The 21,474-nt window shown below is 35.7% G+C and overlaps 3 protein-coding genes across 6 annotated transcripts; all 3 read left to right on the top strand.

Annotated features, from left to right (window-relative positions):
- Nucleotides 1-635: 635 nt before the first annotated feature.
- Nucleotides 636-5,968, top strand: LOC120335888 (GPN-loop GTPase 1-like). Its single transcript, XM_039403509.2, has 9 exons — nucleotides 636-1,817; nucleotides 2,355-2,555; nucleotides 2,751-2,867; nucleotides 2,970-3,110; nucleotides 3,692-3,838; nucleotides 4,000-4,082; nucleotides 4,460-4,584; nucleotides 5,440-5,535; nucleotides 5,635-5,968. The coding sequence occupies exons 1-9, from the start codon at nucleotides 1,710-1,712 to the stop codon at nucleotides 5,718-5,720; spliced, it is 1,104 nt and encodes a 367-aa protein (XP_039259443.2). The 5' UTR covers nucleotides 636-1,709; the 3' UTR covers nucleotides 5,721-5,968.
- A 135-nt stretch (nucleotides 5,969-6,103) lies between these two features.
- Nucleotides 6,104-12,077, top strand: LOC120335929 (uncharacterized). The gene is made up of 6 exons (XM_039403557.2): nucleotides 6,104-7,875; nucleotides 8,147-8,280; nucleotides 8,426-8,508; nucleotides 8,990-9,055; nucleotides 9,464-9,547; nucleotides 10,325-12,077. The coding sequence occupies exons 1-6, from the start codon at nucleotides 7,750-7,752 to the stop codon at nucleotides 10,459-10,461; spliced, it is 630 nt and encodes a 209-aa protein (XP_039259491.2). The 5' UTR covers nucleotides 6,104-7,749; the 3' UTR covers nucleotides 10,462-12,077.
- On the top strand, nucleotides 10,441-17,979 carry LOC120335927 (uncharacterized). Of its 4 annotated transcripts, none has more exons than XM_078109733.1 (6): nucleotides 10,441-10,581; nucleotides 14,993-15,126; nucleotides 15,455-15,540; nucleotides 15,823-15,888; nucleotides 16,260-16,343; nucleotides 16,714-17,979. In XM_078109733.1, the coding sequence occupies exons 2-6, from the start codon at nucleotides 15,065-15,067 to the stop codon at nucleotides 16,869-16,871; spliced, it is 456 nt and encodes a 151-aa protein (XP_077965859.1). In that variant the 5' UTR covers nucleotides 10,441-10,581; nucleotides 14,993-15,064; the 3' UTR covers nucleotides 16,872-17,979. The 4 variants fall into 4 exon arrangements, with proteins under 4 accessions (XP_077965859.1, XP_077965860.1, XP_039259486.2 ...); XM_078109734.1 differs by lacking the exon at nucleotides 10,441-10,581 and adding an exon at nucleotides 14,151-14,204; XM_039403551.2 differs by lacking the exon at nucleotides 10,441-10,581 and adding an exon at nucleotides 14,252-14,736 and having other exon boundaries at nucleotides 16,714-17,972.
- Nucleotides 17,980-21,474: the final 3,495 nt, after the last annotated feature.

Here is a 21,474-nt window from a genome sequence, read left to right as displayed (position 1 = left end):
TTCTTGTTTCTTGCCGATCTATTATTGTGTAAATTACGCAAGTTGATCATTTGCGGCATATGAATTAAATTATTTTCGTATAGATTAACATTTGTGGCATATGAATGCCTCGATGTGGCATTGAATTAAATTATTCTCGTATACCGGTACCGTAACTTTCGAAGTTAAACATTTGCGGCATATGAATGTATCGATGGTACATTATATTATTTTGAATCTTATTTTTTACCGATCTATACTAGTATAAATTACGCAAGTTGATCATTTGCGGCATATGAATTAAATTATTTTCGTATAGATTAACATTTGTGGCATATGAATGCCTCGATGTGGCATTGAATTAAATTATTCTCGTATACTGTAACTTTCGAAGTTAAACATTCGCGACATATGAATGTATCGATGGGACATTATATTATTTTGAATCTTGTTTTTTACCCACCTATATTAGTATAAATTATGCAAACTGAACATTTGCGGCATATGAATACATCGATGTGGCATTATATTAAGTTATTTTGCTAATTTGATTCTCGTTTTTCGCCGATTACGCAAGTTGCACATTTTGCGGCATGTGAATGTCTCGTTGCGGCATTAGATTAAATTATTGCTTTATGAACTAATTCATCTAATGCTATATCGAGGCATTAATTTTACTGTTTATCGATTGTGTGTTATCAAAATGTAATTTTTATTATCGCTGATCCATTTATTATCGTTAACACGCCATCCTATCTACATTGAAAATGAGAGAAACACGGCACGCCAAGGTTTACGTCGAGGAACGGCCGATGCGTGCCTGCGTGCGTCGATTGAAATTCAGTGACGTCACACGCCGTCAATCGTTTTTTGCTCATTTCTCTCGAACGCACCGGTAAAATTTTTTTTACATCGGTAGATCTGATTATTTTTTCACGAGGAATTCAATGGTGATGGTTTTAGATTGCGCTTTTTGTTAGTTTACTGCGCAGCTTCAATTTATCGATATCGGGAGACAAAATCCGCCAGACGTCCATCGAAGGAGGGATATTCGATCACCGTTAAAATAGGTTTCTCTAAAACGAGAGATTGTCTCTCGATCTGTAAAGTGTGTAAATTATTTATTTCAGAACCCTACTTCCGAAAACAGGACAGGAAAGCATGTATTTAACAGTACGGTACCGGTACCGGTAGTCTATTGTTTGCCGAATTACAGCCCAACTTAGATTTTGTTTAATTTATTATACGTTCCCCAGATAGGAATTATTTTAAATTTGGATATTTTTTGCATTTCAACACTAGAATTCTGCCCTGGAAAAATAATAGAGGAAGTACCGGTATGTTTTAAGTTTGTGTAAACAACGACGAATCTGGTACAGTACCGGTACCTGTAGGCTTCTAATCATGCGTGGTTATGGCGTTGGCTTTGTGGTGTAATTGAAGGTAGCCATGTCAGCTTTGGAGTTCGACATATTGCTGATTGGATGTAGAATAAGCAGCGTATGATAGATTAGTTAGACTATGTATGATGTTATTTAAATCTGTACCAGTAGATCCTAAACAGGAAATAAAAATGTACCTACGGTACTGTACCGGTACGGTACCTTGTACCGGTACCTAGCTGTTACCGGACGAGAGGCCGTGGTTCGCCATATGGTTAAGCTGTCTTATTGACTTTCCTCTCCCCCTGGATAAATATGTAGGCTAAATCCTATCCTAAAGGTTTAGAAATGGCTTCGGGTGGGAGTTCTACGTCTTCAAGTGAAAAGAATGCCGCAAAAGCTACGACAGTAATTGTATTGGGAATGGCGGGTTCTGGAAAAACAACTTTTGTTCAGGTTAGTAGTTACGGTACTTTACCGGTAGCGTACAGTAGTACCGTAACTCGTTGGTGATACGGCTGGTCAGTTACCGGGACGGCTTTCTCCACCATCAAGTTGCAAGTCCACGCATCTCAAAACAAATTTTCCGCCAACTGATGCCATATCTAACATGGACTACTGGACGATCTGACCATAGACGGTGGTTCACTATACACAGATACAGCCATATGATTAAGCTGCCTTCACTCCCTCACACAGGGTGATCAGAGGTGCGGTGACAAGCATATTACCAACGCTTACTGGCTTAGCATGATGCGCCGCACTGCCACTGCGCTAAGTAACTATAATAACTTATAAACGTCAACCATGGGGTTTCCACATTTACTGATTTAGGGCAATTCGCATCACTTTCTATAAGTTGTGAGTTATTCTTTTTTGAACATTTGATGCAATTCAGGTGTTATGGAGCACTTCCTTATGAGGGAGCCATTTTTCATGAAAGTATATCAAAATCATGCCATATCGTGTTTAAATTTATTTATTTTGTTTCAGAGATTGACTGCTCATTTACATGCAATAAAAAGTCCACCATATGTTGTGAATCTTGATCCTGCTGTTCACTCAGTTCCTTTTCCAACAAACATTGATATACGAGATACTGTTAAATATAAAGAAGTGATGAAACAATATGGGCTTGGACCAAATGGTGGTATAATGACTGCTTTGAATCTATTCACAACTAAATTCGATCAGGTGATTGCAATTTATCTTACATTCAATGTGAAAGTAGCAAACTGGAAATTTCTCGTTTTTCCGTGGAACTCCTACATCTTAGTAGATTCTTGCATAAAAAATGGATAGGTGAATAGGATATAAAGTTCAACGACTTTAGAGACATATACTCAATTGATGTGAGCTTTCCTCATTTTGACATCCATAAACTTTCAGGTCATGACATTCATTGAAAAACGAGCCTCTGAATGTGAATATGTTATATTTGATACACCTGGTCAGATTGAAGTCTTCACATGGTCAGCATCTGGTGCAATCATAACTGAAACATTGGTATGTTAGTATATTTCTATTCTATTTTTCATTTCAAAATCATTATCCTTTTTTCGACAACAAACACTAATTTAGTGTCTCTGCAATATATTCATTTTTTAGGCTTCAACTTTTCCTACAGTTGTTGTTTATGTGATGGACACTGCACGAAGTACAAATCCAGTTACTTTTATGTCTAATATGTTATATGCCTGTAGTATATTATATAAAACAAAACTGCCATTCATTGTTGTGATGAACAAGGTGAGCTTCTTTTTATCAGAGCATAAAATTATTTCTTTACTTCGACTTGTTATTGTAGCCTCTAGGCTCGATCTTGTCAACATAGCACTCTGTACTATGGATATTCCATAAATGGTATTTTTGAATCTGATTCATCTTCTGATCCTCTTGAAATAGGCTTAGAGAAAGTGAGTGTACTAGCGAATTGCATAGATATATATTTCTAAATTCTAAAACTGTGACATCAACTTATCACTTTTTTGAAGACTTAGGCATAATTCAACATGGTTTATCCAATTTTATCTACTCTCGTAGTGTGTGTAGGCTTAGGGTTAGGCCATAATTTTATTCTGGTTCTCCTTATTTTAGTTCTATTACGAGTTTGGGGACTGTCCGGGTTAGCCAAGTAAATATACTATACCCACAGGTTTCAGTTCTTTTTCACAACTTGATGTAAAATAGGCAAACAAAATTAGTGAACCTTCATATGGGTACACACACTTCTGGGCGCCCACTTGAGCTCTGTTAAATTTTATTTACCCTGAGTGGGGCTATGAATGGATTTGTGAACCAAACTAAAACAGCTCATCTATATATTGCAGACAGACATAGTTGATCATAGCTTTGCTGTTGAGTGGACACAAGATTTTGAAGCATTTCAAGAAGCATTGAATTCTGAACAAAATTATATCGGAAACTTAACAAGATCTATGAGCTTGGTTCTTGATGAATTCTACAATAATTTAAAGGTTTGTTTAATCAGTTTTACATTATTGCATACATCTATATTTTAAAATCGAATTTTAATGAAAAGAATGATAGGAGCTGTGAGCTTATGATATGCATATAGTTGTAATATCAGCTATTATATTTTTAGTTACAAAACCAATTAAACATGCATCTGTTTCAGCTTGTTGGATTTTCTGCAGTAACTGGGGATGGAATGGACAATCTATTGAATGCAATTTCTGAGGCAAGGCAGGAATATGACAAGTAATTATTTTTTGTTATTTATCATTCATTAAAGTTCTATTATAATGATATACCGAGGTACTGGAAGACTTAAAAAGTTAATTTAGTTTGTTTAGGTTTTCTTTATACATTTCTAGTTTTTAGCAAAATATTCATTCTGCAAACCAAGCTTGTCTCGTAATTCAATTATAGGACAAGAGCAGCTAACGCATTAATAAAGTAGAGGCATACGCATACCTCATTATTTTAATCAATCATTACTTTTGGATAGTGATTTCAAAAACTAGTATTAGATCTGGCTCCCATGTCCTATGATTGCATTCTATGGAATGTGTCAAAGAATCAGTCGCTACTGACTTTAACTGATTTTGTCTTGGCAAATTTCTGTTTTTTTGTAGTGAATATAAACCTGAGTATGATAAATTGAAGAAAAGAAAGCTTGAAGAAATGAATGAGAAAAGAAAGGAACAACAAGATGATAAATTCAAACAAGATTTGGGTACAAATGATCCGATTAGAAGTGGTGAGTGTTTTACTACAACAAGCATAAATCAATATATGTATTGCTGCGTCTTAAAAACTGTGTTTATTTATTTTTTTCTATTACATAAAGTTTATAAAATGCTCTCATTAATATTTTTCACGAATGCCTCAATACTATCTCCAGTTTGTGAAGGGAATTTGCTCAAAGCAAGGTCAGCTCACCCATACTCACTCCGGTACTCCCGTAGTATGTGAACCAAGATGGCGGACATCGGAACGTAGTATGTGTACCAGGTTAGTGTTAGGCAATAATTTCAGATACAAATACTATGGGAGTCACTTGGCTAGTCCCCGAAATTGAATAAAATTATGGCCTAACTCTAACCTGGTACACATACTACGTTCCGATGTCCGCCATCTTGGTTCACATACTACGGGAGTACCCTCACTCTGATACAAAAGAGACTTATGTTCGAGAGAAATTATGGGCGGACACTCGAGTGTCAAGAGCTGGGGACGGCAACCTTTTGTCGCTTGCGGGCCAAAATTAAGGGTTGCAACCTGCAAGTCATTGGTGGGCCGCACATATTTTTACAATGTTGAAAACCAAACAGATGATACTTTTTATAATAAAGTCAAGCAGTGATACATCTCTCGAATATAATATAGATTTATTTCCTCATTGCAATGCATCTCATAAAATTCCATTTGAATATATTCAGCGCCATTGAACCTTTTGCACTTAGCATCTGAATATGGGAACTGAAAATAGTTATAAAATGATAATCTGTCTATTAGTATTAACTACAGTTATAATTATAATCATGGGTGGAAATTTGTTCCAACCACTAATCAATAATACTTCATCTGTTCCATAATGCTAAAATGTTTGTAGAAACGATGAGAGCATCTGATTTACTGGCAACAAGAGGGTGTTCTGATGAGAGTGATGGAAATAATGATTCTTTGAGTGATGAAATGGATGCGGACGGTGAGACAATTTAAAATCCAATAACTGGTTTAAAACTGTGTCTGAGACCGATAGGCCTATAAATTATTATCACTCAAATATGCTCCTTATTCTCAACAGAAGAAGCGGAGATGAGAGAGGGCGACTCGCTCAAACGCTTTTTAGAAAAACACAAATCCCTATCAGAAACAAAACAAGGAACATGATATCCAAGTCAAATGTTCTGTCTTCATGGTCTGTGATATCACCCATAATTCCATGGTTGGGGAAGCAACTCCGTCATCTGCCAGACTGGATTGTTGAAGAGCTCGTTCGAATTAAATTCGACAAAACATTCAATGCAAACCCGCACAAGGTGTTGTTGTGGTGGTTTCTATGATCGTTTTTAAATGTACTTTTGATTTTAAATAATTACTTGAATAATAATTATTGAATACCATTTCTGACTTCAAAACATTGTGATTTTTGTAATATTGAAAATAGCGAAGGTGTCTGTGCGTGAGTCGTACGACATATGTGCTTAAAGATACTGATCGCCAGCCATATATTTACCCAGTGAAGTACTGTATTTCCTCGACCTCTTGCAATAGCTGCACATCTTCACAGTGGATTTAGTTTGATACTGTACTGAGTGGTACACTCGTTTAATGTAACGGTGATTTGATATCGCGGTTCTGTGTATCATTGTTTATTTGATACATTAAAATGCAAATATGAACTTACTGTAGTCTCCGATTTTTGCGTTGAAGACGACTTGAAAATGCTATCATCAAAACGAGGAAACCAAAGATGGGTGATAACCCGCGTCCGTCTGTTATTAGTTATTAACAGCCGGTAGTTATTACTTATCGATTTTAATCGGTAAGTATGTTGATAGGTATTTGTATGTTTGTCTGTTAGATGCACGCGATATCTCACAAAAGCACGATTGAATCTGCTCCAGATTTTGCATGTGCATTCATCTTATCTCGGACCAGAATCCTATTGATTTTGGGCGAATTATGTCGTATAATTAGCGAGTTATCAACCAATTATTGATATAGTGATCTAGATATTTGTAAAGCGAGAGAATTTTGAGACCCGCCGAGTGAATCGAAACTGCAGTTTCTGTTTTGGGGGATCCCCTAACTATCGATCGATAAGTCTTCGGTTTCCTACCGATATTCTCGTTAAACTTTAATAGTGTGATAATAGCTGGAAGCTAGAAACTAAAATTAATTGTTGTTTACGGAATTCAAAACAACATTCCTGACGTTGACAACACAATCTAAACCGGATATGAGATGAGGTATTGGTGTTTCGTAAATATCAAATTCGTATTGAGAAAAAAGGGTTTTGTGATAGTTCCATATTAGAATGCCAAACGAAATTCTCTCGATCTGCAGCGAAGATTTTTAAATTGTGTTTTTGGATTTTCCGTGATGATTTAGCTGACATCAATAATGAAATTTAAAATCTCTATATATAACAGTCTATCTTCACTAACAACAGGTTCTCTTATTTAGGAAAATTGTATGAATCTTTTGTACAAAGCCCCCACGACTAATACGAAAATGTGATTTTAGAAAAAAAAACTGCCACGTTTTAAACTGAAAAATTATCCATTTAGGGTTAGGAATGATTTAAGAATTTGCGCTATATGGTTTCTTAATGGGAAAATTGCTAATTTTCTTATTTTTAGCTTTAGGGGGTGTTTTTGGCGGGGGTTCCGCACTAAAGATTCAAATGTATTTATGTAACAGCATAGGCTACATTAACGTGGCACACTTCACATAAATCTAAGAGGCCACGTAACATTCGAAACAAACGCCAAATATATCGCTAGCTGCGATGCACGAAAGACATTCAGTGCGGGATTTCCCTATTTTCAATGCATTTCCAGAACGCGAAACCCACTACTGGTTGACATGATCAACATAATTTATATATCACTAATCGGATGGATATCAGAATTTGCCTTATATATTATTGCAAAACTGGCACATTACTGGCTTTTTTCTTCGGATGGGTTATCATTTAACTAAGTCTTCTCTATGCTTATTTAATATATATATAATTTAGGTAATAAAATTTTAAATTAAACGCCGAAGGCGATTTAGCGAACCTGTTTCTTTGAATAAAAGTGTATTGGTATTTAAGTGACGTATATTGATGAAAAGGCTTCATATTTCTGTGTAGCCGCCAACATCGCCTACCTATTTTTCAATTATATATGAGTGTACAACCATAGTAAAAATGAGAAGCCTTTTTTATGCTACTGTTTTTGCTTCGATCCATTTGTCGTTTCAAACACGGCAACCTACATGCAACGAAATATGCAAGTATCCTGAGGAAACGCCGAAACCATTAAATTGGACGAAGGTTTTTTACATATTGTTTTTAGTGTATTGTATAATTTTTTGTAGTCAATTAGAGATTACAAATACCTTACCATTTAATAGTGAATAATTGAAAACCTGTATTTGTTTTTCGTTGGTTAAGTGTGCCCAACAATACCATTTGCTTCAAATAACATGTTTGAACATGCATTCATCGAATATTTCTATTTAAATAGAAAATTATTAAGTATTAAGGTATGTTTTTCGGCCATCAAAATGCTAATAAGACACACTCCAGCCTTTCTTTGTTTCAGCTTGAAGGGAAATCTTTCTATTTATCGCTACACGGCAATCTAGAATACGAAGTTGGAATTGCCTGTTACGTTATGACAAACATTACGACCGCGATTCATGGATTCAGAGCAACCTTTCTAAAATATCTTCATAGGTAAGATTTCTCGCTTTGAATTTGCTGCAAGCAACTCAGTATTGGTTTAAAACTATATTAAAAGTGTGTATAAACTTAGAATTGCGTATCGATTTTCAGCTAGATGATATTTAAATTCGAAATTTTTTTTTTTTTGGTATTCCAGTTCACCCAGCAATCCTATACCCATGCCATTCCGTTTCCTAAACACAGATGGAGGATATTATGACGTCATAGAAAAAGTAGCAGGTTTGTTGCAAAGCTGATGAATATGCATTTACACTGTATTGTTCTTGTATTCTTCTTCAGCGTTTATCGAACTTTTTTTGCTCCGTAACACCGGTTTGCCACGGAACACCCGGTTTCAAAAAAAATTGGCCTATGGTAAAATTATAAAGTTTGCTGTAAAGTTTACTATTAACAAATTAGGCCGACGGTTAACGATATTGAACGGTTAACGGAAACGCCATGCTTTCCAGACTGGCACGAGGACAGCCCGCCTGTTAAGATAGCAAGGCATGTTCGTGTTTCTGTCGCTAATTGGGAGACAAATTTACCACCCAGAGTCGCCGAGATACGATCAAAATCGTCATGGCGAACAATTTAGTCGTAATTCCGATCCCTGTTCTGCGGAACTCTCAGAAGAAGCTCGCGGAACACAGTTTGAGAAACGCTGTTGTAATTCTTCTTCGTGCACAACAATACAAAATAACTAGATGTAATTTTACAGCAAAGCTTCGTTTGCCTGAATTGGTAGAAAAAGATGGACGCATTGACTGGGAAAAAGAATCGGAAAGTATGTTACTTTTGTTATTAGAACCTATTGCATACCATTCGCGCTCAGTGTATTGCGGAACGTTGAAAAACTATAGGCATACTGCCTGTTGTAATTTAACTATTATGCTGTCTTAAATAATCAGAATAAATCGAGTCGGACGAATATCCTTGTCAACAGGGCTACTTCCAAGTAGTTTGTCTTGTGCAGCGGTGAAGACAATACTGTATTAGGCTATATTCGGCATTAGCATCGACTTTGTCAGTTCTATACATTTATGTGAACCGTACAAAGTGAGTAAAATTAATTTAAAATTAATTGTAAACATGAAGGATATGAATATGAAATGGACTGCGTAAATACGGTAGCATATAGAAAATTTTTATATATAATAAATAAATAGTTTTCAAATATTGAGTTTTTTTCAAGGCATTCGTTCTGCGCTGGAAGACCCATACTACACGTTGACTGACTACGAGAATTACGTCATTGGTCTACGTTGCCTGAAAAATGGTAAGGATTTTATAAATATTTTAATCCGAAATATTTAAACAAAATTCATAAAATATATAAAACTGCTGTGTCGTAATATGTTAACTAATACAGAGAACCTCGAGGAAGAAAATTCATGGGTTTTTAGCAATAAACAGGCAAAATTTAGATTCTTATATAGAAATTAACAAAGCTCCAGAAGTATGTGCACCAAGATGGCGCACAACCTGAACATAGTATGTGTACCAGGTTAGGGTTCAGGTTGTACGCCATCTTGTTGCACATACTTTGGCAGCGCCAAAATACCTATATGTATGACTTCGACAAATGCACCTAGCCCCTCGAGGGTTAGCATTTAGTTGAAAGAGATAACGCAATAATTCCATGCCGTTCTGTATGGAGTTTTTGGGCAAATCCTACCACAAAAGTCAAAGAATGTGTTTGATGACTTCGCAATCTTTGCATCCCTGTAAACACCGACAATTCAACATCTAAAGCAGAGGTCACCAAACTTCGGCCCGCTGGCCAGATCCGGCCCGCGACGTCCCTTCATTCACGTCTTTTCCCGTTTCAACACAGTTTGAGTCATACCCGGCCCGCAGTAAAAAAAAAAATTGGTGATCCCTGGTCTAAAGGAATTGTGTCGGCGTGTCTCCCTGTAAATTAATGTTCAGATAAGCTCTACGAAATTGAGCATTTACTGATGGCTCATTCTTGATCCCATGTCTTTTGTGAGTATTACGGTAACTTGGAGTTCTACAAGCTTCCTCATTAGCTTTTTCATCATATAATTCACAGGAAAATGGTATGTTCGTCCATACATCAAAAACCCCGTGCCAACCGCAAATGATGTTCTGCTAGTTTGGAAGGTTCTCCATGAACACGGAATTCACCTGCCAGCACTTCATTTGTCTGCATGCGATAAAATACTCTAGAACTTTTGGTACTTGAAAATTGACACTATATGCCGTGTTTTCTTCGCAAAAGCTTCTATACCGGGTTCTCGTGAAAAGTGGACAATTCACACCAATATCGGAAATGGCTTCGCATTTACGGTATGTTCAATACGCTATTGAATACACCATAATTTAATGCATTGAAATCAGACAAACTCTTAATTTGAATGTGGCATACAATTACAAGACTACTTTGCTATTTTGCACTTCGTATTCAAACCTTATTACAAACACAAAACCTAACTGAGTTATTATTATTATAGTGTGGATGTTTGCTTTTCATTGACGCTTGAAGAGAATATCATAGCATAGTTAACTTAATATAGTTCGCTCACGCTTTTTTCATCTCTGTTTATTTATGTTACCCAGTTCTCTCGTTACGCTTGAGTGATGCGTCATGGTATTGTCTCCACGCGATATTGTGGGGCGTGTAGTTCTTAGCTATCTGGCTGTAGTCGATGTCTAATGGGTATGTATGTAATCGGACTGATATGATATCGTTATATATTGTTTTAATGTCATGTGCCTTTGACAGAAATCGATTGCTTCTGCGACCAAAACTCATAAAATAACATCTTGAGATAAAAATTTATTTCTGTTACCAAATATGCAGTTATCATCGTTATACATACCCCGTGTGGCAACTTTTTTAATTTATCGTCGACTAAAATACCGCCCGACACTCGACCAGGCGTGTGTCGCGCTTGGGCGAAAGAACGGGATTCGACAGCGACTCGAAATCCAAGATATATGTATTTTATTGGGAGCGCAAAATAAATGTAACAAAACGAATTGTTTTGCGGTATAACTTCGTATTTTCGGAAACCGGGTGTAGTGAAAAGTAAAATTTGATCTAAATTAATCGCAAATAATGTTTAATCATCTAACGTCGGGTACTCATCATTTTCTGTGAGAACTCGAAAAGTCATTTAATTTAAAATGGAGAATGTTTCACTATTCCAAGAAATTAAGATTGTTACATTCGGAAAATCGCCAGTAAGATGGCAGTCGGCACCAATAATAAGAAATGAAATGGTGCAATAACGCCATCTCCGAGTTCTGAACATTCAAGCTGGGATTACGGTGTTTGATGTCTGCCACAAACGCTTTTGCGGACTCTTTGCGAGAAAGCACAAGTATAATCACACGAGACAGATTTCGTGGCAAATGAATAACGCTCGTTCCTGATTATTAAATTATAAATCCGAAATACAAAAATTGACGCACCGCGCCGAAGAGGCGGAAACCGAGTCCTAGGGATTCGATTCTATACCGTCCATCCCGGTACCGACGCAGAGATGACTGGCAGATGCCACGATCCCCTACTTTATCCTAATGCCTCAGTGTATCTTTTCATTTATTTCAACCAACAAAACCATTCCAAATACGCAAATAAATTCAAATGGAAATCCTCTTTTGTGAGCTTCAAAATATAACAAACTGATGACGTAGTAACGCGGTTCCCGTACATTTGAACCCACGATAATTGCACCTGCATACAATTGCACCTTTGGAATTTTTTTTGTTTTGCGGATAGTTGAACCCATACTAACCCTAACTCATGGGTTTTATCACCCGCATATAGATTGAACCCGCGGATATACACATGGGTACAAATGTACGTGGGTTCAAATGTACGGTCACCCAGTAACGCATCACTCATGCGTATAGCGACCGACCGTGAGCGAGCTTGATAGTACTAGCAAAGCAACACTCTTCATTACCAACAATTTCAAAACACGGTCAATAGAACAGTAGAATGGACTGAGTAAATAATAATATAATAAAAACAATGCTGCTGTATCCCACTGCCCTATCAACGAAAAGCTATAATCATAGTTTACTGAAAATAGCTCGCTCACGGTCGGTCGCTATACGCATGAGTGATGCGTTACTGGGTGACCGTACATTTGAACCCACGTACATTTGAACCCATGTGTATATCCGCGGGTTCAATCTATATGCGGGTGATAAAACCCATGAGTTAGGGTTAGTATGGGTTCAACTATCCGCAAAACAAAAAGCGAGCTATTTTCAGTAAACTATGATTATAGCTTTTCGTTGATAGGGCAGTGGGATACAGCAGCATTGTTTTTATTATATTATTGCTTACTCAGTCCATTCTACTGTTCTATTGACCGTGTTTTGAAATTGTTGGTAATGAAGAGTGTTGCTTTGCTAGTACTACCAATGATTATGCTGTAAATGCTTGGAATAATACAAACTCGTTGCAACCAAAAATGCTTACAGCCGCACACTGGTAATTTAGTAAGAGTTACATTAGAAAATAAGGTCGATTATCGCATCGATATTCATTATAGGCAAGATGATTATATTTTCTCATTTTGTCATTCTGCAAAAATAAAACAAGATATAAAAATGTTTGACGAGCTTACTGAGTGACGTCCAATAAACAAAAACCTTTCAAGAAAGTTTACTGGTCACGAAGTGTATACATAGATCGTTTAGATAAATTGTTATTCGTGTTGTTGTTGATAAGTTTCGCTTTTCTTCGCAATCGATTTCAAAATTTTAGTTGAAACCGCTAAAAGACTAAACTTTTTTTCCTCGTATTTTCTATGAGTCCGGATCCTATTTTCCACCTAAAACTATGTTGTTTCATTTATTGGGGATATTTTCATGGAACATAGTAACACTTCATTTGGTCATGCTTGCCCGCTCATCTTTTAAGCAAACTCGTGCTCAGCTATTTTGGTTCAGCGTATACCATACCACCCGATCTTCTACAATATGGGTGATGTGAATTACCGATAAATAGTTTGTTCATTTGCGACAATGAAACGATTTTAGCATTAGAGTTCTAGCTGTTGGCTTTTCCTATCGGTTTACATGTTGAGGTATAATTTTTGTTGGTCTGTGATAAATGCTCCATCAGTGCAGACCGACCAACACAACTTGAAATTTGTGCTCAGCCACAAATCCAATTTTTGTAAACAAAATGATGAAATATTTCGCTATCTGGATAGCAGAAAATACATATTATTATAGCGATAGTGACACATCAATTTAACAAAACTTTATGCTTGTTTGATGACTTAAAATACGACAAATGCAGTGGAGCAGCAGCAGGAAAATCTCCAAATACGACAGTCACAGGGGTTCAAGAACTCTTAATTTATTACAGTAATGTATTTATTACCTAAGGGCTAAGATACACATTAATTATTATTATTATTCCATTGCATCTGCCTAAATTGCACCCAACGTAGCAGAAGTTCACACAGTATTAAGAATGGTAGCTGCAGTAGTGAATAAAGCACTGATTTTTCAATACCTTTTTAAAAAGTGCAAAATATTAAAGCTGTTTCAAAATGTACATAATTTGTGTTATACACAAACAAGAAATGCGTTTTGGGTTCATCAGCTAGATTAAGTAGAGAAAAAAATCAACGCACAAAATGTCGTAATTATTTACAGGTAACTTTTCCACACGCCCGGGGCCTTTGTTCTGTGTGTTGATAAACAACAAACGCGCAAATCGTGATAAACAACTTGGGAATTACGTCTTGGTCTGTTTATCTTTAATCTACATCCGTATTATATAATTAATATTATGCTGAATTGCAAAATATATGGTTTTTTATCCTTGCACGAGGTGTCCAAACAAAAGTATAAAATACAACAGCATTAAAATCAAGATCGCGCAAATGGGAACCGAGTTTGATATACGAGTATCGTCGACATAATATTATTATACAAGGGTACGTTTCCTTGATCTTTTCTTCTCTGGTTTCAGATAGTCTTATGACAATTCATGCCAACTGTCAAATTGAGTTATAAATATAAGTATTGAGTATATAATTAAAATTGTTCCGGTATCGACGAAGCGCATATTATTTATTGTCTGTGACGATATGAAATAGGACGTGAGTATTTGAAATGGCTTAACATCAATAACGTTTTTTTAAAGCTCTTATGTGTCAACATAAAACTAGATGCGTTTAATACCTATGAGTATTTGCCGCCGGCGTTCGTACTGAGAAAGATTAATTATCAAGTTATCGGTATATAACAGATAAACATCTACAAATTTTCCTAATCTGTACATTGGGTCAGTTAGGATTACATGGGTCTAAAATCATTTTCTGAGTTTCAAACCGTTGGAAAATGAAAAGTTTATTTTGTGCTGTACTTTTGGCTTTGTTGCATTTTTCGTTCCAGACAAGTAAACCAAGATGCAATGAAAAATGCCAGTATCCAGAAGTATTGCCGCCGCCTATAAATTGGACAAAGGTTCTTCCCTCAACGTTAATTATTTGCGAACGAATTTCAATAACAGTGTAAACGATTAAAAAGTATAGCCGACTTTCAATTGAATGCTCAATGCTTTGGATATAGAATCTATATCAAATCTATAATATAGATAGATTATATTTGAAGGATTTGAAATGTCTAATTTATATCTATGAAATAAATTCGAAATTAGTGATAAACGCAGAAACTAATAATCAAGGTTAATAATCATAAAATTGATATAAAATTATTTCAGCTTGAAGGGAAGACATTCTACCTCTCGCTCAACGACGGAAGTGTAACATCAAAGGAAGTTGCTTGTGTCGTTATGACAAATATCACGGCTGTGATTGGCGGATACAGAGGGACTTTTGTCAAATACCTTCATGCGTGAGAACTTTTAAATTTCCTGTCGTAACAATGCAGAATTATGACAATTGAAGCCATTTTGTTATAATATCTTGTATTATGTGGTAATATTTATTCTTTCAATATTCTTCGAATTTTGCACAAGATAAAAATAGCAAAATATTCGACGACCTGAATAAAGAAATTATTACTGAACATACGGTTGACCACATACTGTTCCCTTTCCGGATATATATCTGAAATTATATTATTATTCTTTAAACTATTCCTTGAGTCGAAGTTAATACCGGTTCTAGATATATAAACTACTGTTACTCGACGTCAACAATCACCAAGTTTGATATTTCAGAACACCTACCAAACCGGAGAACCCAGTGCGACTTCGTTTTATTACTGTAAACGACGGATATTATGAAGTTTTAGAAAGAGTAGCAGGTAACTCAATACGTCGTTAAAGTTTTCAAACTGTTTATATATAGGTACTCAAGAATATCAGACTTATTTTATGTACGAGAGATTATTGCAAACATACAAAGAGGATTTCTTCTACTGGTGTCTCATTATGTACATGAAACATTCCTTGTGCCACGAATTTTCATTTTGCTAACATATCAATCATTTTACATTAAAGTTTTGAACTAAAAACAGCCATTCTAATTATTTTTATATTCTGATGCGCACAACTAAAAAATTTGGCAACCTGATTCAATTTTGTAGCAAAGATTGATCTACCTGACTTAGTGGAACAAGATGGAAGAATCAATTGGAGAAAAGAGTTTGAAGGTGACTTTTTGTGTTTGCCCTTAATTTGGCGTTTAATAGTGATGTAGTCAATATTCAACTTCATTCTATACAGGCAAATTTTTCTTTCTATTGAAAAAATGTTCAATTGCGTCGGTTAAAAAAATGCTGCGCTTGGAATCTGCCTGGCTATCCTTCTTTTAGTATAATCAATAAATTTAAAACAATCCCAGAATGAGTGCAAGAAACATCGTTTTTTTGTGTGAGATGATGTCATCAAAATTAAAAATTGCTCTCGTTGTGGTGGTTCAGCTTTCCGGTAAGTTCAAATCTGCTGCTGATCTACGATACGGTACCGTGGGAGATTACCACTTTGTGTGCATATACTTGAGCATCGCTGTCTTGTTTTTAAGACATCCATATCCATCTCGAACAGCCTCCATTCAAGATTACCGACTATGAGAACTATGTCATTGTCATACGTTGCAACAAGAATGGTAATATATTTATAATAGCATTCATAAATTAGAAACAATCCTCATTACATATAAGATTTATTTATTTTATTTACGCGATAGTCGAAAATCTGCCAAAAATGTTACAATTGGGAGTTGTATTTAGTGTTGGGTTTTATAGATACAAAGATGTTAAATTGGTTAATCTATATAAAAATTGTGCTCGGTTAAAATTTGAAGGGGACATCTTTTCAAGTTTCCAAAGTCATTGCTCGAATCGCTTTCATTTATCTAGGCTTTGGTGTCATCCATATTGCATATGCCATCCCTACTGCATATTTTTTACATAATTGTATTAAATGAAAGGGCTGTCCTTGCAGATAACATAACCTAAAATATCATAATTTTACAGGCCATTGGTATGTACGCCCATACATTAGAAACTCGGTACCGACCGCAAACGATGTGCTACATGTTTGGAAAGCTCTTCACGACCACGGCATCTACTTGCCACTCCAAGTATCTGAATGCGATTCTTGCATTAAAAGAGAATATGAATATGAACAATAAATTTATACGTATATAAAAAATATATTTCTACGTGCATACTCAATGCTCCCATAAAAATCCATGTTCAGGAAAACAAAAAATACTTGTAATTATTCTACGTTGTATTCATCAATGAGTTCCATTATAGAAGAAATACATATTCTTGCAAAAATATTTATGTCAATTTTGGGGATTGCCTTTAGGTGTAAATCGGCTTGAATTTTGATCGTGTTATTGAGATAATTTTTTTATTAGTCTACTTTACTTGTGTGTGTTATGATATATACGTTTCTGGTAAGAGGAAACCTGTGAATGGTAAGTTCGAAACAAACGAGAACATGATCTTAAAATTTTAAAAATCTCAACCCTGTTTATATTTGATCTCATTACGTAAGCTACATTGACATGAAAAGCTTTACATAAGTTCAATGATAATTTTCGGAACGTCGAGTAAAACGCTAGTCATGTGAAACTAAAAACAGTAACGCGTTTGTTGATTATCACGATATTTTGAAAAAGGGTTCGCGTGAACCCGTTCAAATTCCTGAATCCCACTACTATAACACTCAACGATGTAGTTCAACTTTAAAGCATTAAGGATTTTCGCTGTTTTTTTATGATATGGGATCGCGAAGCCTTTGTTATCCTGACACCAAGAAGTCGGTGTTCTGCAGGGCATTCAAAGGGAAAAATTATGCAACGTCTCCAGTTAAGAACATCGCTTTTTTACGCTAATTTGTTCGTGAAAGTGCGCATTGATCATACTTTTACTGAAAGAGTTCAACAACTCACACAGCCACGGCAGGCCCTTTGCGGTTTATATTAATATGAAGTAAGACGTAATTACACGTCGCAGGTACTCTACCTACAGTAGCAGCGTGTTTGCCAACGAAAGTACGTATTTAGTCCTACAGATTTTCGGGAGACAATATTCCAATATTATTTGATTCGCGATTTATCGCGGTAAATTCTAAAAACCTTGTTCAATTCGTATCAGTAGATTTGTTTAGTAAAATTTTATTATAATAATGTTATAGTGTTTTAAAACATTTACATCCAATTTTGCATGATCAAGCGCGAAAGTGGAATTCCGTCAACTTAAAATATATACACTATATTTGATGACGCATGCCACTGAAAAGAAGTCTGTTTTATGTAATCTCTTTTTAATTAATGCCGACGGCATTGGTTCCGATAATAGAATTTCAAACTTAGTATTCAATTGCCGAATAACACATACATCTACCTGTTTCATTGTCGATGCTCTAGGTCAAGAGCAGTGGTTTTTAAACTAGGAGGCGCGCACCCCTAGCTGGGTGTGAAGATAGGTCAGGGGGCGTGAACCTTCGAATGAAAAGCAAGCTAAATATCCTGAAATTACGACGAATAACGAATCCAACAATGCCTTGGAAAAAGAATTTAATTATCTGACAGTCTTAGGCACGTCCTGGCGGTTACTCGTATGCTACGCTCTGCAGTACTCGCCACAACCACGACTGGTTTTACGTGCGCATGGCTGTGGCTCCGCGGTGGCACTATCTCACGACTGCGAAATAAGTACATTCAACTCTAAGAGTAGACACGCCTCACTCCCACCGCTGGCTGCGGTTATCCTTGCGACGCAATAATAACACCTATATGACTAGACTGTTGCTCGTAAGTCGTAAGACACAAGACGAGTGCAAAAAAGTGAAGTTTGACAGAAGTTATCTTTCTTTAATATGGCTTTACTGAATATTGAATATATAACTCTTTGCATTTTAGTCATTGGGATTTATCCACTATAAACCCGAGCACTATAAACAAACATAGTTCAATATCTGCAACTCTGTTCCTAACACTGAAGAATACTGTGCTAACAGTAGCCATATATTGATAATTATTTAAATGTGTCAAAACGAGTTTGATACGGTCACATGAACCTCATTTTGAAAATTAAATATTACTGTGTTTGACTATTTTCATCACGTATAAAGGTGCATTGCCCCATGAAAGCAGAGAAGAGCAACAACATACCATATACGCACTGAACATTATATATGTTTTCACATAAGTTTGGCATAAAGACATTTATTAGTATTGCATATGAAGAAATGCGAATTAAATATAGCTTAATTATTTATAAACATTTAAATAGCAAAGATCACTTGAATACTTTCCACACATGTCGATGACACACGTTTATATTAAAAAGAAGAGGTCGGTGGAGATCAACTTCTCAGTTCAATATTTCGTATAAACAACATATCAATAACGATCACCAGTACTGTATTTAAATTATTACTTATCGATTTTAATCGGTGAGTATGTTGATAGGTACTTGTCTGTCTGTCTGTCTGTCTGTTAGATGCACGCGATATCTCACGAAAGCGAGATTGAATATGCTCCAGATTTTGCATGTGCATTCATCATATGTCGGACCAGAAGCCTATTGATTGATTTATTTATTGGATGAATTATGTCGTATATTTACCGAGTTATTAATTAATTAGTGATGGGACACAAGGTGTCACTATGGAGTAAGAGCGCTCTTTTGGGGGATCCCTAACTTTCGATCGATAAGTCTTCGGTCTCTGACCAATATTCTCGTTATTTTATTTTGTTGAAATTAATCAAGATACAGATGTTTTGATAAAATTATCAAAATTCTTACATGAGAAAATTTCTTCATCATATTGCCAATAAAATCCCAACATACAATAGAGTTAACCGGAATGTCAAAATGCCACCAAATTGTACTAGTAGGGCTGGGAATGGTTAATCGGTTAACCAATTTTAGATGATTAACATGTACGATTCATTTTAACCGTTAACTGACATCTCTGGTACAAATCATCTTTATGATGTACAATTTCCTTCAGAAATGATTACGTCATCACAAATTCATCTTCTGTGGCGTTTAGTTCAAAAGAATATTCCCAACTGTATTGGTAAGGACTCAAAATTGCTGATTATGCAAAATTTGATAAATTGAGAATCAGTTTTCGGTCGAAATATATTGTTCACGATTTTATTGCCAATTTGTATATTCAATGCCATCCAACAAGTGCGCTGTTGATGCTGTTTTCTTTATGATATCTCAAAGTAGAATTCGCACATCAAACACTGAAAATTTGTCACATAAATGACATTTAATAACGGAATCGGGTTTTACTAAAATACTGCCATATTTTCGAACCACGCTGCATATCTCTTACAGCAGAGCGATTATAAAAATATCTAGATTCGTGAATAATTTTGAGCGATACCGGTAAAGGATTAAGCGAAATTTCTTTGTAACCATTGTGACGTAACAAGCTGAAATGATAAATTATTACGTGAACGTCACGCCGCGGTTGACCGGTTAATTTTACTCGATTAACGGCTAACGGCTAATATATTCACAACACGACGCGGATGTTTACAGAACTGCAAAGAAATTATATGAAATATGTTTTTGTGAAATTATAAAAGTATTCATAGCAATTCAATACAAATTTTATTATTGGAAAGGTATGGAGCTTTCCCCGACCTTTAACCCCGAAAATTCTTTCTATACTTGCAAAATTTTGGGGGCTATTTTAAGAGTGCTTTGGCGAGTTGGCGCCTGTAAGATGGGGTTTTAAACCATCATTATGATTCATCGCATACAACAATCTGTTTTTTAAAAGTACCGGTAAAAATTTTTAGCCTAGTCTATTACAGCTTTTTCTACACTAATTTTTATTACTGCAAATAAATTAAAACTCCTAGGAGGACAGAGTGATCACTGCGTTATCTCATTTACAATTAAGTTTCCGAAACACAACTGAAAACTAGCGAGTAGAGTTCAAAAATGCAAAAACGAGGTAATGTTTACGACCACGCTTGAAAATCTGTCTGAGTGAGAAAAGTGTCTGGGCGGATACGAAAAGGGAGCATTGTACGTCACTTTGTGCTTGCTGATTAGCCAATGTCACGAAGTAAACAAGGAAGTCGTTGTTCGGGGAAAGGTCCATAGAATGAATTCTCATGGGGTCAAAGGTCGGGGAAACATCTATTACACGTTACTGCTGTACTAATTGTTTGCGTGATGTGACGTAAAAGACCTAATATGATGTAACAAAACATAAATTATTAATTAAGTGTTAAGTTATAGTGTTCATATTTACACACTAACATGATATTACACTTGCTGCAAAATACAACAGTAAGTTTCTCATCGATTCAAATAATAATCAAATCTGTGACTAAAATTCTTTTTTCCATGATACAAATATAACATGTGACCCATAAAGTACAAAAAGTTCGCGTTTTGTCCATCTAAATTTCTGCAAAGTTTTTTGTGACATGTGTACGGAATCAAATTATTTTATTTCTGATTTGATAAAGACTTTGGGCTTTCAAAGAGTAATTACTATTCAGTTTACACCAACGAACATTCAGTTTTCACTAACGTTTGACACTATGCGACATATGTTATCAAAACAATCCGACTGGTATACATAGTGTACATTTGTTGAAAGTGGGACGATTGAACGTGGGCAGATATCAATTTACAGGCGGAAATAATTTACCGTGCACGAAATCGGAGAGTATAGAAGGATCTTTCACAAACCATCATTTAAGCAATTGAGTCGTTAGGTTGGTATGTTTTTGGTATAAG

The sequence above is a fragment of the Styela clava genome, chromosome 2, assembly GCF_964204865.1.
Source record: "Styela clava chromosome 2, kaStyClav1.hap1.2, whole genome shotgun sequence".
NCBI lineage: Eukaryota > Metazoa > Chordata > Ascidiacea > Stolidobranchia > Styelidae > Styela > Styela clava.
Note: the sequence above shows the minus strand (reverse complement) of the source record. Positions and strands in the feature narration are given on the sequence as shown.

Excerpts from the sequence above, each read along its gene's own strand:
- LOC120335888 (XM_039403509.2), top strand. The coding sequence starts at position 1,710 with ATGGCTTCGGGTGGGAGTTCTACGTCTTCAAGTGAAAAGAATGCCGCA. Across the intron at positions 3,839-3,999 it reads AATTCTACAATAATTTAAAG|CTTGTTGGATTTTCTGCAGT; the intron begins GTTTGTTTAATC and ends CATCTGTTTCAG. Across the intron at positions 4,083-4,459 it reads GCAAGGCAGGAATATGACAA|TGAATATAAACCTGAGTATG; the intron begins GTAATTATTTTT and ends GTTTTTTTGTAG.
- LOC120335929 (XM_039403557.2), top strand. The coding sequence starts at position 7,750 with ATGAGAAGCCTTTTTTATGCTACTGTTTTTGCTTCGATCCATTTGTCG. Across the intron at positions 8,509-8,989 it reads CGTCATAGAAAAAGTAGCAG|CAAAGCTTCGTTTGCCTGAA; the intron begins GTTTGTTGCAAA and ends GTAATTTTACAG. Across the intron at positions 9,056-9,463 it reads CTGGGAAAAAGAATCGGAAA|GCATTCGTTCTGCGCTGGAA; the intron begins GTATGTTACTTT and ends GTTTTTTTCAAG.
- LOC120335927 (XM_039403551.2), top strand. The coding sequence starts at position 14,611 with ATGAAAAGTTTATTTTGTGCTGTACTTTTGGCTTTGTTGCATTTTTCG. Across the intron at positions 15,541-15,822 it reads AGTTTTAGAAAGAGTAGCAG|CAAAGATTGATCTACCTGAC; the intron begins GTAACTCAATAC and ends TCAATTTTGTAG. Across the intron at positions 15,889-16,259 it reads TTGGAGAAAAGAGTTTGAAG|ACATCCATATCCATCTCGAA; the intron begins GTGACTTTTTGT and ends CTTGTTTTTAAG.